The 14,679-nt window shown below is 42.4% G+C and overlaps 1 protein-coding gene across 6 annotated transcripts in view; it reads left to right on the top strand.

The window, feature by feature from the left end:
* TRAF3IP1 (TRAF3 interacting protein 1) overlaps nucleotides 1-10,327 on the top strand; it is a 75,350-nt gene extending 65,023 nt beyond the window's left edge. For all 6 annotated transcript variants that reach the window (XM_074189829.1, XM_074189828.1, XM_074189830.1 and 3 more), the window contains 2 exons: nucleotides 7,101-7,324; nucleotides 10,098-10,327. In XM_074189829.1, coding sequence (XP_074045930.1) covers nucleotides 7,101-7,324; nucleotides 10,098-10,263 — 390 coding nt within the window. In that variant the 3' untranslated portion in view covers nucleotides 10,264-10,327. The remainder of the gene's footprint in view (nucleotides 1-7,100; nucleotides 7,325-10,097) is intronic.
* The last annotated feature ends 4,352 nt before the right edge of the window (nucleotides 10,328-14,679 follow it).

Raw genomic sequence — 14,679 nt, forward strand, 5'->3', positions numbered from 1 at the left:
TCCCCCTCTGCCTTGGAAGCCTTTTTTGATCTCCTCTATTGAGAAACATCTTCCAGCTTAGAGCTCTTGGAGCACTTGGTTTGGAGACTGGCTTTGATACCTGCCAGGTTTTCTTTCATGTTATCATCATTGTCACTATTATTCAAGTTAGAGACTTAACCTCTGAAAAGTAGATTTACATAGAGCCACATGAAGCAATAGGGTAAAGACCAGCCCTGTGATTTCTTTGGTGCAAAGAACTTCCAGCAGAGGAGGCTTCTTCTACCAGGGCCCATGGTCCCGGTTCTTCCAGCCTTTGACACTGGCTCTCAGGACACCATTCCAGGCTACCTCTGTTGATATGACTTGAGATGTTGTTAGAGAAACCCTGGGGGGTACTATGGGTCTCCCCATAGTACCAGCATTAAATGGAAAAGGTCCTTAGAGGTTATTTAGCCAAATATCTTAATCATGCCTATGTGTGCTACCCAACAAGATAAGGAAGATATATATGTATATACACACGTGTGTTTCTACACATGTAGGCGACCCACCTCCCAAGTCCATAGAGGCAGCTAAAGGCTTCCAGAAAGGACCTGATCCCTACCTTTGCCTTAGCTCCCTCAAACTGTAAAATGGGAACAATACTAGTGCTACTTCCCAGGATTGTCACAAGGAACAAAACATATTTATAAAATACTTAGCACAGTGACTGGCTTGGAGGAGCGATTTAATAAATGAACTTCTTTCCTTCCTGATAGAGAAAAGGAGTAGTCCATTTTTTTAAAGTTACCAGACCATTAAAAAAAAAAGTTCAAACCTTAAATAGGAATTCATGTTGCATTCACTGAAGTAACCGAAGTCCTGAGGAAAGAAGATTGTACCCTCCCTAAATCCCAAGAGAACATTTTGACCCTTTGCTAGCTCTTAAAAAAAAATAGAAAGAGCCATTGGACCCATAGAGGTCAAAACAATAGAGGAATTCCTGGACGTCAAGTTAGGGTTGTCTGAGGAGGTGGACTAGACTAAAATAACGGCCAGAATGTTTTTGTGAAACAAGAAGTGGGCTCCACGGATCAGAGGAGCTCTCCTTAATGGCCTCAAGTGGAAGGACCCAGAGAGTCCTATGTGCTCCAGGAGGCTAATGGAAAGAAGATGTGGGGTCACCATCCAGTCATTTCCTGAAGTGCTTTGCCATTTCCTTCTCCGTCTCATTTGACAGATGAAGAAACTGGCTAGCAGTGTCCCACAGCTGGTGAATGTCAGAGACTGGATTTGAATTCAGCACAGTGACCCTTCCTGATTCCAAGCTTGGCATCGGGTGCCATGGATGACCAGCAACCCCCAGGGCCCATTTTCCAGGTCAGAATCAGAAGCCAGCCTTTCACAAGCCTAGGTTCTTATAACTGTTCCTCAGTTGCGGAGGAATGGAATGATTGAATTCCTGACGGATGTGCTTTGGTTTTTCATGCAGAGCTGGCTCTGGCTTTGCATTGTGACTTGATCACAGGTGCACTATAATAGTAGATGGGGGACGCTGCTGTTCACAAGAGGACACAAATCAGGTCCTATTTTAAATGCCCCACATACACCCGTCTTTTAGAGAACTGGATGGTGAACCCTTTGTACGGAAAATAATCACACTGGATTGATCTTTTTTTAAAAATCCTTTTTTCCAGATATTGAATTTTTTAAATGCAGAATACATTTATCTTGAGTGAATCTCGACTAATTACCCAAATCGGTCTGAGAGTTTTAAGTCGGCAATCATCGCATAATAGAGCACCTGCTTCTAAAAGAGACTATTGGCTAAATAACAAAAGAGTCCGTTAAGTTGCCATTTTTAACCTTTTATCTCCAGAAGCAGTGATGCTGAAATTTGATGAAATAAACAAAAAAAAAATGCCTCCAATACTGTTGATTTCTTTGGTTTCTGATTCCTTATTAAATAAATTGCAAGTTGTAAAATCATTGCAAGTGCAAATGCCGACGTTTTTAGGGACCGTGTGTGTGGCAAAATGCAAGTAGTATTAGGTATCAAAAGTAAGTAAATCTTCAGCTGAAAAATCTTAGAAGTATTTTTCTAAAATATATATCTGCATTCATCAGTAAGCCAAAGGCTGCTAAAATGCTTTGGGCTATAGGCCCCGCTGCCAGAAAACACAGCTGAATAAACAGCCCACAGCTGGCACTGAAAAGAAAGACGATCAGGTAGGAGGACAAGAGGGGACAAGGGGGGGGGGGTCCCTCAGAGCCGCCCACAGGCCCTGCCACCTTGGTATTTATATAGCTTGGTGAAACTGCTAACGGTCATTGATGGATCTCCTGGGGAAGGTATTAAATCAAGGTGTTACTGGCTTCCTTATATATGGGGAGGTTTCAGAAAGTTCTACACACTCATAGTCCTTCCAAAGGAAAGTGGGAAGTACAGACTTGGGTTTGTGGGTGTGAGGAAAGAGACAAAGAGAGGAAGAGAAAAAAAGATGCTAATGAGGAAGAAAAATGTCATTTTCTGTCGATAAAGTAAATGATCTAATAGATTTTGTGTATTTGGACAGGATTTGTTCCCCCCTGCTGCTGACTCCTATTAGGGAAAATATAGTATAGATAGATTGTGTTTTACAACAAGCATGTCTACAGAGAGATCTCCATTCCAGATATTCTGAATGGTGGTCATTCTTGAATGAGAGTATTCGTTTTTAAAATTAGCCTTACAGTTTCTTTGTTCTGGATGAACATATGAAGTCATAGTTGAATAGTGAAACTGCTTTCCTCTAAGAGCTTCAGAACTTCGGTGGCTCATGTGAAAGGGATGGTTTAGATTGACTAGATGATCTCTGAAGATTCCTCTTCATCTTGGACAAAAGATACTGTGCTCACTCTTTGGCTCTTGGATGTTCGTCAGTCTTCATTAAATTTTTAGTGCTAAGGGGCGGCTAGGTGGTGTAGTGGATAAAGCACCGACCCTGGAGTCAGGAGTACCTGGGTTCAAATCCGGTCTCAGACACTTAATAATTACCTAGCCGTGTGGCCTTGGGCAAGCCACTTTAACCCCGTTTGCCTTGCAAAAACATAAAAAAAAATTTAGTCCTAAATCAAATAAAATTTACAGTTGTGTATAATTGAAAACCCAGTTATTCATGTTGTCCTAGCTCATTGCCTTCATAACCAAGTATTCCTGGGTGGATTCTCTTGACTGCCCATTTCAACAATATGAAATAATTGAAAATATAATTTACAGTGTGATCCTGGAGTCAGGAGGACCTGAGTTCAAATCTAGCCTCAGACACTTAGTAATTACCTGGCTGTGTGACCTTGGTCAAGCCACTTAACTCCATTGCCTTGCAAAAAAAAAAAAAATATATATATATATATATATATATATATATATATATATATATATATATATATATATAATTTAGATCTTAAAATGCTGAAATGAAGATCATGTCAAATCTTTCAGGTAATGTTTTATGAGAAGCAATGGTTTTTAAAAATTTTTATTGATGTCTTTACTCATCCTCATTTCTAATATTCTATCTTATTTCCCCCTAGAGTAAGCACGTATAAGAAAAAAGGGGAAAATAAAGAAAATAATTCAATTATACAAACACCCTTTGAGTCTAATGGTGCTGTATACATCATGATCCACACTCTTCTCTGGGCCAAGCATAGACCTTTTAGTAGCCCAGCATTCAATTGGGTGGTGGTGATTATTTTAAATTCATTCCATTTGCATTAATATAGTCCTTGGACATTGAAGATCACCAAATTCTCTCCACCCCAGCACCCCAGTTTTCTAGGTGATAAGCCATCCAAACAAAGATGCAAAGTTAAGTTAGCGGGAGAGTTAGTTTTGCTTAGTCCATCAGTCTGGTAGAAAAAAGAGCTGGCCACTGAGCCTCCAAATCATACTAGATCCTGCATCACTTTGTTCTCACTGTCCCAGGAAACTCATCTTAATACTGAATTTCAGAGAAACCCTTGATCCTGTTTTTCCCCCATTTATCTCTCTCTTCACCCTTCTCAAAAGTATTTTGCTTTTGACTACTGTCTTCCCTGACTTGCCCTCCCTTCTGTCAGCCTCCCCGCTACTTATCCGCTTCCCCTCCTACTTCCCTGTAGGGTAGGATAGATTTCTATACCAACTGAGTTCATGTTATTCCCTTTGAGCCAGTTCTAATGAGACTAAGGTTTAAATACTCCTATCCACCTCATTTGCACCTCTTTTAGGTGAAATAATTTACTCCATTCTGCCTCACCCTTCCCCATTCTCTAGTACATTTGTCTTCCTCATTCCTTAATTTTATTTTTTAAAATAGTAATCCCATCATATTCAACTCATGTCTCTATATATTCTTTGTAACTACTAATAATGAGAAAGTTCTTGGGAGTTACAAGTAGCATCTTCCCCAGAAGGCAACCTTATTGAAACCCTTGTTATTTTTCTTTCCTTTTTACCTTTTTTATGTTTCTCTTGAGTGTTGTAATTGAAAGTCAGATTTTCTATTCAGCTCAGGTCTTTTCACCAGGAATGCTTGAAAGTCTCTATTTCATTAAATTTCATTTTTTCCCCTGAAGATTATACTCATATTTACTGGTTGGTGATTCTTGGTTGTAACCCTAGCTCCTTTGCCCTCCTGAATATCCCATTCCAGGTTCTCTGATCCTTTACTATAGAAGCTGCTAAATCTTGTGTTTTCCTTTCTGCAGCTCTTTGATATTTGAATTATTTTCTAGCTCTCTGCAATATTTTCTCCTTGACTGAGAGCTCTGGAGTTTAGCTCTAATATTCCTGGGGGTTTTCACTTTGAAATCTCTTTCAGGAAGTGATTGGTAGAGTCTCAGTTTCTGTTTTACCCCCTTTCTAGAATATCAGGGAGGTTTTCCTTGATCATTTCTTAAAAGATGATGTCTAGGCTCCTTTTTTGCTTATGACTTTTCAAGTAGTACAGTAATTCTTAAGTGATCTTGCCTGGATCTGCTGTCCCTGTCAGTTATTTTTCTGAGGAGATATTTCACATTTTCTTCTTTTTCATCCTTTTAACTTTGTTGTTTTTGACATTTCATGGAGGAGTCATTAACCTACTCAATTCTAATTTTTAAGGAATTATTTTCTTCAAGGAATTTTTGTACATCTTTTTTCATTTGGCCAATTCTGTTTTTTTAAGCTGTTATTTCCTTCAGTATATTTTGTGCCTCCTATACTAATCTGTTGACTTTTTTCCCCCTGGGTAACTTAACCATTTTGTTAATAAAACCAACCAGTTATTAATAAAAAAGATAGTCATTTGTCCATCTCTCTTAAATCAAAGACCCCTAATGGTGATGAGGTCACAGTTTTCATGCCCTTCAAAGTGTGATGATAGTCAACTCAGATTGATTAACACAATGAGAGGTGTGGGATATTTTAAAATGAGGGCCCTAGTGTATGTGACTTAGTTGATGACCCTCTTGATTTTTTTTCTTTGCATCCCTCTCATTTATATTCCTGATTTTATCTCTGCTTCTCCCATTAAATTTCCAAAATTCTCTTTTGAGATGTTCCAGGAATTAATGTTTGGACTTGATGCTTTAGGTATAGCCATTTGGGCTTTGTTATCTTATGAGTTTTTGTTTTGATCTTCCCTGTCACCATAGCAACTTTGTACAATCATACTTTTGTAGTTGTTGATGCTGTTTGCTCATTTTCTAGCCTAAATCTTGACTTTTAATTTTGTTAAAATTGAATTCTACTGCCAGGGTGGAAGGGGCACTGTCCCAAGCTTACTCCTTTTGTGTAGGTATTTTCAGAACTAGTTCTTCCAAGGTGGCATGTTCACTACTTTTCTGATCTGTGTTCTGGGCTGTGAGTGACCACAGGTCCCCTTTTCTTACCTGGAACTGTGACCAGGTCCCCATTTGTGCTAGTCCCCCTCCCTGCCCTGGGATTGAGACCCAGGACAACAACCTAGATTGACATAAGGGCAATATAGCAGAGTCTCACACTCAATCCAAGCCAAGAGATCCCTGTAATCTTCTGACTAGTTATTCAACCTCCTTAAGAGTTCTAGAAACCTGTGCTGGAATACACCCCAACTCTTACTTCTGTGGGACAGTTCCTTTCCTGCCAACTTCTAAGTTGTCTTGGGATGGAAAATTGTTTCACCCCATTCAGAATTCATTTTGAGGCATTATTTAAAGTTATTTGGAAGGGAATTTGGGAGAACTTGGGTCAGTCCCTTCCTTTCCCTCCATATTGGCTCCTGACCATGAATTTTTTTGGCTACATCAACTTTCAAAGACTACCTTGCAGGTCATGGTGGGGTGAGAGTGGGTTTGGGTTTGGTGGAGACATTATCCATCCTTAGAGAATCACTGATAGGCAAAGTGATAATAAAAGGTGAAGTATCTCCTACAGCATTTCACAAGATGCTCCAAACCTAGCAGGTGTTCAGTCAGTTGTTGAATTAATACAACCAAATATCCCTGTGACATCTTTTATGCCTTTGGGAAGTAATGGTATTTTTTTTTAATCAAATGTGCCATTATTGAAAAAAGGTGAGAAAGAGAAGAGGTGGAAGGAAGGGTATGGGCCCTTCTACCTTCTCAGCTTACAGCACTTTTTATTTGAAAAAGTACCATAAATGGAAGTTGGTATTGTGAGAGTGGAGTGAGCTTGGGAGGCAGAGGAGGAGGAGGAGGAGCCCAGTACTGTGAGTCTATATTCAGCAGCCCAGTGGATAGAGCACTAGGCCTGGGGTCATCAGGACCTGAGTTCAAGTAGTGCCTGAAATACATATTGGCCATGGGTGAAATGAGGGGAGTGGATTCAATGGTCTCTAGTCCCTTGTGCAGGTCTCCTAACCTTCCTAGGAGGCCAAATGAAGGGTTTGACCCTAGGGGTTCCCACCCTGGGAGCCAGGTTTCAAGTCACTGGGCTTGCTTGGGCCCCTGGGTCATGGTCTCCATCCACACAGCATGCCAGAGTCAGATGGTGCTGGGCTTTGGTGGCTTCCAGGAGAGCCAGCCATCCCTGCTTTCCTCCAGGTCTCCAAAACCTCTGCTTCTCGTTTGCTTGTTTCATTTAGTGCTAGGAGCGGGTCTGAGATTTTCTCTTTTTCATTTTCAAACTTCACTAGGACAGACCACATCTGTTGGAAGCAGCCTGGAAGAAGGAAAAGGACATTGTGTCCAAGGAGATTGAGAAGCTCCGGACGTCGATCCAGACGCTGTGTCGGAGCGCCCTCCCCCTGGGGAAAATCATGGACTATATCCAGGAGGACATGGATGCCATGCAGAATGAACTGCAGCTGTGGCACGCCGAGAACAAGCAGCATGCAGAGGCCCTACAGAAGGAACAGAGGTGAGGGGCACTGGGGAACCCCCCCAGCCTGGCTGCCCAGGCTGCCTCCCACCCTGAGAAGGGCTTGGGAGAGCCAGGCCCTTTTAGTAGGAACTTTGCATCCTGGGAATTCAAAACAACCTTTACTTCCTATTGACATAATGAATGGAATTTGAAATGGTGGACGAGGTGTTTTTAAAATAATATATCAAAATTCCTAAAGCTATGAAACCACTTGAAAATTCCAACTGTGGGGGAAAAAGCAACTTTAACAAAAATTAAGGTATAGTTTAGGGAAATATTTGAAAGCCTCTGTTCATATTGCAGTGAAATCTCTTTATGAGCCAAGAGCAAGACTGGTTCTTTTGTTATGTTTGGGGAATCATGTTTTCACATAGTGAATCATACAGTGTCTCAACTCCCTCAGAGGCTGCATTTTCTGTTCATGCTTAAAAATGGCCCCAGTCTATAGCTCAAACATACCATAAACATTGACTTAAAGTTGGCAAAGACCTCAGAGGTCCTCTAATTCAGGCCTCTAAGAAAACCATCCATGGTAGGCTAGAGAGTCAGTGTCCAAGGTGGGATCTACTCCCAGACCTCCGGCTTCTCTTCCTAGGCCCACCGTTTTCAGACTCTCCACACAGGCTGTTGGAGATGCTGAGAATGAACTTGTTCTTCATTCTGTCATCCAGCCTTCCAAGTGTGTTTTCCTTTCTAAGATTCCTTTTGTTGTTTAATTTAATTTCTTAGATTCTTTTTGTTAATATGTATATATATATATGTATATATGATATATACCTATATAATTATATATGTTTGACATCATGAATGAAGGGAAAGGAGTTCCCTTCCCCCTCCCCAGATGAGCATCTCCTCTCTGATGATGCAGGCCTGGATTTCAAGGGAGATAGGGAGGCCAGACAGATCTGGAAATCATTAGCATAGCAATGATAACGAAACCCATGGGAGCCAATGAGCTCACCAAGAGTAGGGTGAGAGCAAGAAAAACAAGAAGCCCAGGGCAGAACCTCAGAGACACCTGTGGTTAGGGACAGGCCAGCGAGGAAGGCCAAGAGGGAGCAGCCAACAAGTAGACAGAATCAAAAGAGAAGTGCTAGAAGACAAAGAAGAACAAGAGAACAGGACAAAGGGGAGATGAGAGTCAGAGGATTGGGAAGGCTTGGAATTAGAGAAGAGGCCTTGGGGTCAGGAATGAAGAGATTGGGAGTCAGTCTTGTGTCAGATGAGGGAGGTGTTGAAGGAAGCCAGGCTGGACTGGCAGGCAGTGGAGGGCAGGAGAGAGGGACGACATTAGAAATGAGAGTCGGAGGACCGTTGGGTCAGGTGACTTTGCTTTTCAAGAAGGTTGAGGGTAAGCTGAACATGTTTGTAGCCAGCAGGAGAGACTCCAGTTGGAAAAATCTAGTGAGGAAGGGGATTGAGGAAATCAACCATCAGAGGAGAGTTGAGATCAGCTGATGACTGGGAAGTAATGTACATGCTTCAGAGGGCCGCAGAGAGCAGCAGATACAGTCGGGGGAGATTGTGAGCTCAGCAGGAGTGAGCCCTGGGGCGTGAAAGCCAAGCTAGCTTTTAAGATCTTGGGCACCATCGTCATAGGCTCCAGAAGATGGAAGAGCTGGTGAGGAGCCAGAGATGGCCTGTGGGAGCATTGGTGGGAGGAACTGGAAGAGAAGAGAGGAGAGGCTAGAAGCCTTGCCAGGCTTGGGACTGGGGAGGAGAGCCTGAGGACTGACCATTTAAGAGCAGTCTGACAAGTACAAGGTTCAAGATGTACATGGACAATCTAGACTCCATGCAGGGGAAGCTTTGGAAGTGTAGAGAAAGCTGGAAAAGTCCATGGGGAGCTGCTGGGGGTGCTGGTGAGAAACCTCTCCCTGGTGGGATGAGGGTTATCCTGGGGACCTCTGAGGTCCCTTCTTGCCTATCATACTCTAGGCCTTCTTTCCCACTTGGTAGGGCTGGTCCAAATGTAGAAGTATTCATTCAGTGCTGGCACCAGGGTGGCAGAGATATCAGTGAAGGAGCCCTTTCCCTTAGGACTTCCATTGTCTTAAGAGAGAATAAGCTGTACCCAGAGAGATAGCTATAAAATATACCTAGAGAGTGACAAAGTAATGACTCGAGGTGCAGGGAAAGTACTGGCCCCTGGGGAAGGGGAGAAGAGGAGAATCACAACCAGCAGGTGAGAATGCAATGGGAAGGTGAGGAGGGAATTGCCTTAAGTGGGAAGGTTAATTTTCTCTTTAGTTAATCCCATTGATTTCAAGCTTCTCATTTTGGTTTTTTAAATTATTAAATCAAAAAATATTTTGTTGTTTGGAAATGTTAAATTTAAAAAAGAAATCCATTAACAAGACTGTTCTGGTGTAGAGTCTCTTTGCGTAGATACCCAAGATTTGGGGACTTCCACTTGGTGTGCTCAGTAATCTAGTTCTTCCCTTCCTCTTCATCTAATTTGTTTTCCACATGAAAGTCTCCAGGTTTGGTCCATTTCGGATGTATTCTTGAAAGTGTATTTGAGCCTCTCAATTTAAGGAATATTTTTTCACAAACCTTTCTCTTTGTCAGTATAGTGTTTGACTTTGAATCTCTTTGAACAAGGACCAGATTTTGTAGGATGTCAGTCACATCTCTGTTTACCGTGCTCTCTCTTTACCATTATGAGAATCGATTAAATAAACCATCAATCCTTAGACGCTTGAGCAGATAAGGCCCAGGAGGTGCCTCAGTCAGTACTGATGTGCTTCCCCTTCTTATTTCCATGTAGCATCACAGACTGTGCGGTGGAGCCGCTCAAAGCAGAACTGGTAGAATTGGAGCAGCTGATTAAGGACCAGCAAGACAAGATCTGTGCAGTGAAAGCCAACATCCTGAAGAACGAGGAGAAGATCCAGAAAATGATCTACAGCATCAATATCAGCTCGCGACGATGAAGGCCAGAGAGTGACTTGGAGCCCTACCCATTTTAAAATAAAAAGGAAAGATGTGTATACAGTAGAGAGCTGTGTCCTTTCAACACCCACAGTTTGCTAAGAACACCTTGTCAATCAGCCCACGGTGTGACTGAACTCTTGGAGTGCCACTGGGTCGCCGATGTGGTGACTTTAGCGCTGGGGTCCGAGGATTTGCTAGTGACAGCCCTGCAAGCTTCCTCTACTCCGCACACTTGCTGGGTCAGTTCCTCTGGGGAGTTGCGGAAAGTACACGTTGTGGCTACAAATGACCAAGTCATTCCTTTCTTTTCTTCATCTGAGACTGGGTCCCAAATTCAAAAATCATTTGTGCCCTAAGAGTCTTAGGGGACTCTTTCTTACAGGTCAAGCCAGGGTAAATGAATGTTTCTATGATAGTCATTTTAAAAGTAGAACAAAAAGGCCTTTAAAAATACTGGCAACGAATTCCAATTTGGAAAGGGTTACTAGAGTGCCCATGTCTGACTTGAGACTTCTTACTGAATTCTAACTACAGACATCCCTCTGTACCATTTTCCTGTTGGTTCCTTGCATTTCTTAAAAGTTAATGATTTTTTTCATATGTCACATTTTTCTGGATCTCATCTTCCTAATAGAAAATTATCCAAGTTCGCTCTCTTCTCTCCCACATGTACGCTTCACTACTGGCCAGGCTTGACGGAAGCAGGCAGCATCATCTCCGTCCTCTGAGTTCAGAAAAGAGCTCAGACTTGCCTGACCTAAGGGGTGTGCCTTTACTTTTGTTTGTTCACAAAATGCAAAAAGGAAGACCAAAGTGGACACGTTCGTCATTCAGTACTGCTATGGTACCTTTTTTATATTATTGATATTAAGTTTTGCATTTACCTATGACATTGGAGAAACTTACAAAAGTCTTTAAGTTACTGGATAAAGGATTTTGTTGTATTTGGAGATTTGCTTACTGGTTCTCTATTCTGTCTTTTGCTAGTTACATTTCTAAATTTCTGAATACTGAGGTTATTATGGATGTGTTGAAGACAGCCCCACTCACCCATTACCATTAGCAACTCCAAAGTTGACTTCCTTAGGGATGAGTCTCGATGGCACCATTGAGTTTGCCCAGTGGCATAGGCTGATGAGCCATAGTCTAAAGCTATCATGGGGCAGTCTGGGTGGAAGAGCTCAAGGAAGGTAATGAGATTCTCTCTCCTTTCAGAGTGGAGGTCTCCAGGTCCCCTCCCCATAGCAAATCTTCAGGTCCTAGGGAGCCTTCCCTTCCTTGGGTTATTCCATCCTGCATGCTGCCCAGATTTCACATCTGCTATACTGGATGGTATGATGAAGCAGGAAGATGACCCTGTCAGGCTTTGGGACAAGATACCTTTTATGCCTTTTATGAATTTGTAAATATGACCGGGATTGTTGTGGAGGAAGAAGGGTGAATATACAGTCTGTGCATCAAACTTTGTACAAAGTAGGCTCTCAAAAATTGTACCATAAAATTTATTTTTCTTTTATATATAATTCAATCACCTATTTTTTCTATGAAGTGTATGAGTTGTACAGTTCAATTCACACCTGGAAATGTTATTTATAAGCATTTGAATTATCTTTTTGGAAATTTGTGTATTTTATTTTGTTCTTGTGCAAGAAGTTCAGGGAAATTCTTTTTTCACATTGATGCAATGACATTTCCCTTCTCTGCATTCAATGAAGTTTCCTCTAAGATGGACAAGCATTTATCAAAAGTTCCAAGACCATTAATGATGTTTTGGGGTATTGGTTTAGATGATTATTTTCTGTCTTATCACATATTATTAAGTCCCTGTCTTAGTCTAGTATTTCGAAAGGATACACAAATGAAATCACCTAAATGCTTTCCTCAATTAGAAACTTCAAATTATAGTTTTTCAGTGAATTCCAAAATTACAGCATACAGGGAATTGCGTGAAAAGTACTTGGTGTCCCAAAGAGTGTCTGGGAAAGAGCATGACTGAAATGGACTGTCAACTTCAGCCGCTCATGATTTCTCAGCAATCCATTTTTTTAGGGAAATAGTGACCAGCTGACACTGGCCCACACAGAGTTGACTCACTGACCCCGGTGAGGCCTTGTCAGGGTTGGTGGGGGTGTGCTTTCCAGATTGAATGGTTAATGAGTCTGTTCTGTCTTTTTGGGGGGGGGGGGGGAATGAACCTGAAGTACCCACAGGTTAAACTTTGCCAAATAAACTGTCCACAAGATGTCCTGTGTCTGGTTTGAATTTGTGGGGTTTGTTGTGTTCTCTGTCAGACAAATTGTCTGTTTTAGTAGAGGGAGTGTCCACCAAGAGAATGTCCCACACTTAGTATGATGGGTGGTAGTGGTAGGGGGAGGAGATCAGGGCTTGAGGAATGTGTTGTCAATCTATCTTCTTGGAGAAAGAGTTGGAGTAATAGTAGTGATAATTGGTGGTGGTGGTGGTGGTGGTGGTGGTAGTCATGATAATAATGATAATAGCAGTGGTGGTGGTTCTTGGTGGTGGTGGTGGTAGTGGTGGTAATAATGATGGTGGTGGTAGTGGTGGTGGTGATAGTAATAATGGTGGTGGTTGTGATATCTCATGCAGAGGGATTTAAAGTTTGGAAAGGGCTTTATCTCAAAATGACCACCTTTGAGTACCCAAACAGCCTAGAGAGGTGCCAATACAGGTAGATTAGCCCCATTTTACAAATGAATCTTGGCTTTTGTGGGTGGGAAGACCAAGACAATAGGATCTACAAGAGAGTTCAATAGACTGTAGCACATCAGACTGAAGTTAATAGAAACCAACCTCGCAAGCACCACTGAACAAGATCTCAGTGAGTCTGAAATAGGATACTTGGGACCATGGACCAGAAGAGCTAAGTCCTTACTGGGCTGCATCAAGACCCTTGACCTTGTCTTGACCTTGCTCAGGTGGCAGCTTGAGGCTTGAATTCAGGCCAGGGGACCACCTTTGAGGAAAGACAGCTATCAGAAGAACATTGTACACCCTAACAGCAACACCGGGGTGACGATCAAACTTGATGGACTTGCTCAACTCCATCAGTGCAATAATCAGGGACAATTTTAGGGGATCTGGGATGGAGAATACCATCTGTATCCAGAGAAGGAACTGCAGAGTTTAAACAAAGTCCAAATATTATTACCTTCAACTTTTTAAGTTATGTACTATATAATTTTGCTATCTCTCAATATTTTCTTTCTTCTTCAATGCATATCATGGAGACAATGTAAAGATTATCAGATTGCCTTCTGTGAAGGGGATGGGGAGGGAAGGGAGGGATTGTAAAATTCAAAACCTTACCAAAAAAAGGTAGAAACTACTTTTCTATCTACTTGGAAAACAATATATACTTTAAAAAAAAGGAAAGATGCTTGAATAAGCTGGAGAGCATCTAGAGATGGGCCCACACAGGAGCAGCGCCTTGGGTCCCTATCATGGGAGAATCATTGAGAGGGACTAAGGTTAGCTGTGTACAAACATTTGAAAGGCTGACACGCCAACATTCAGGTCCTGCTTGTGCTGGGGACCCACAGGAATCAAATAGCTTCTACCCTCATGTGCATAATAAAGTAAATAGCAGGAGGAGGTAGATCCAGAGGAAGAGAGAGTGAAGAGCAAAGGTCAAATTCATGCAAAGGTTGTGGTGAGGAGGGGTTCAGAGTGGAGCTGGAAGTCCAAAGAAGCAGGTCAGAGATATGAGGAACCCAGAACCAAATTAGAAACCACTTCAAAGCAAGAAGAGAAATGTTTATCTCAGCCCTGAGTCAGAAGGACCGGCTGGAGCTTCTGGAACCAGATCGTCAGACCTGAAGCAGCAGCCACATAGAACGTAGGTTGGAGGGAGGAAACTAGGCCTGAACTAGCCTGGTGACTGTGGAAATAGAGAGAGGGAGGAGGGCACAAGGGAGACGGAGCTGAGGAATGAGGGAACCAGAAGAATGGAGAGTGATGTCAACTTGGAAGGCCAGGTGAATGGTGTTCACCTCATGAAAATAAGGAAATTCGGATCAGCAAAGAGTTGGGGGGAGTGGGCTCAGAGAGGAAGAGAATCATCTTGGGCCTAATGAGTTGAGTTGCATATGGAGCATCCATTTGAAAGTGTCTTGAGGACAGTTGACATATTCGGAAGTAAGACTAGAGCTGGGCACATCGATCTAGGGGTCATATGCAGAAATGATGCATGAACCTCTTGGGACTGATGGGGTGACCAGGAGAAAATGGAGACTCCCTCCCAGACTTGAGCCCTGGAGCAAGCCCACACTTAGGGGACCAGGCCAAGGACAGTGATGCTACATAGGAGGTCAAGGAGCAGCAGAAGAAAACCAAGTCAGAGCAGGACCGCAACAACCTAGGGAGGATAGAGGGGGCCACCAGTGTTAAATGCTGCA

This window comes from Macrotis lagotis, chromosome 5 (genome assembly GCF_037893015.1).
Source record: "Macrotis lagotis isolate mMagLag1 chromosome 5, bilby.v1.9.chrom.fasta, whole genome shotgun sequence".
NCBI classification, from domain to species: domain Eukaryota; kingdom Metazoa; phylum Chordata; class Mammalia; order Peramelemorphia; family Peramelidae; genus Macrotis; species Macrotis lagotis.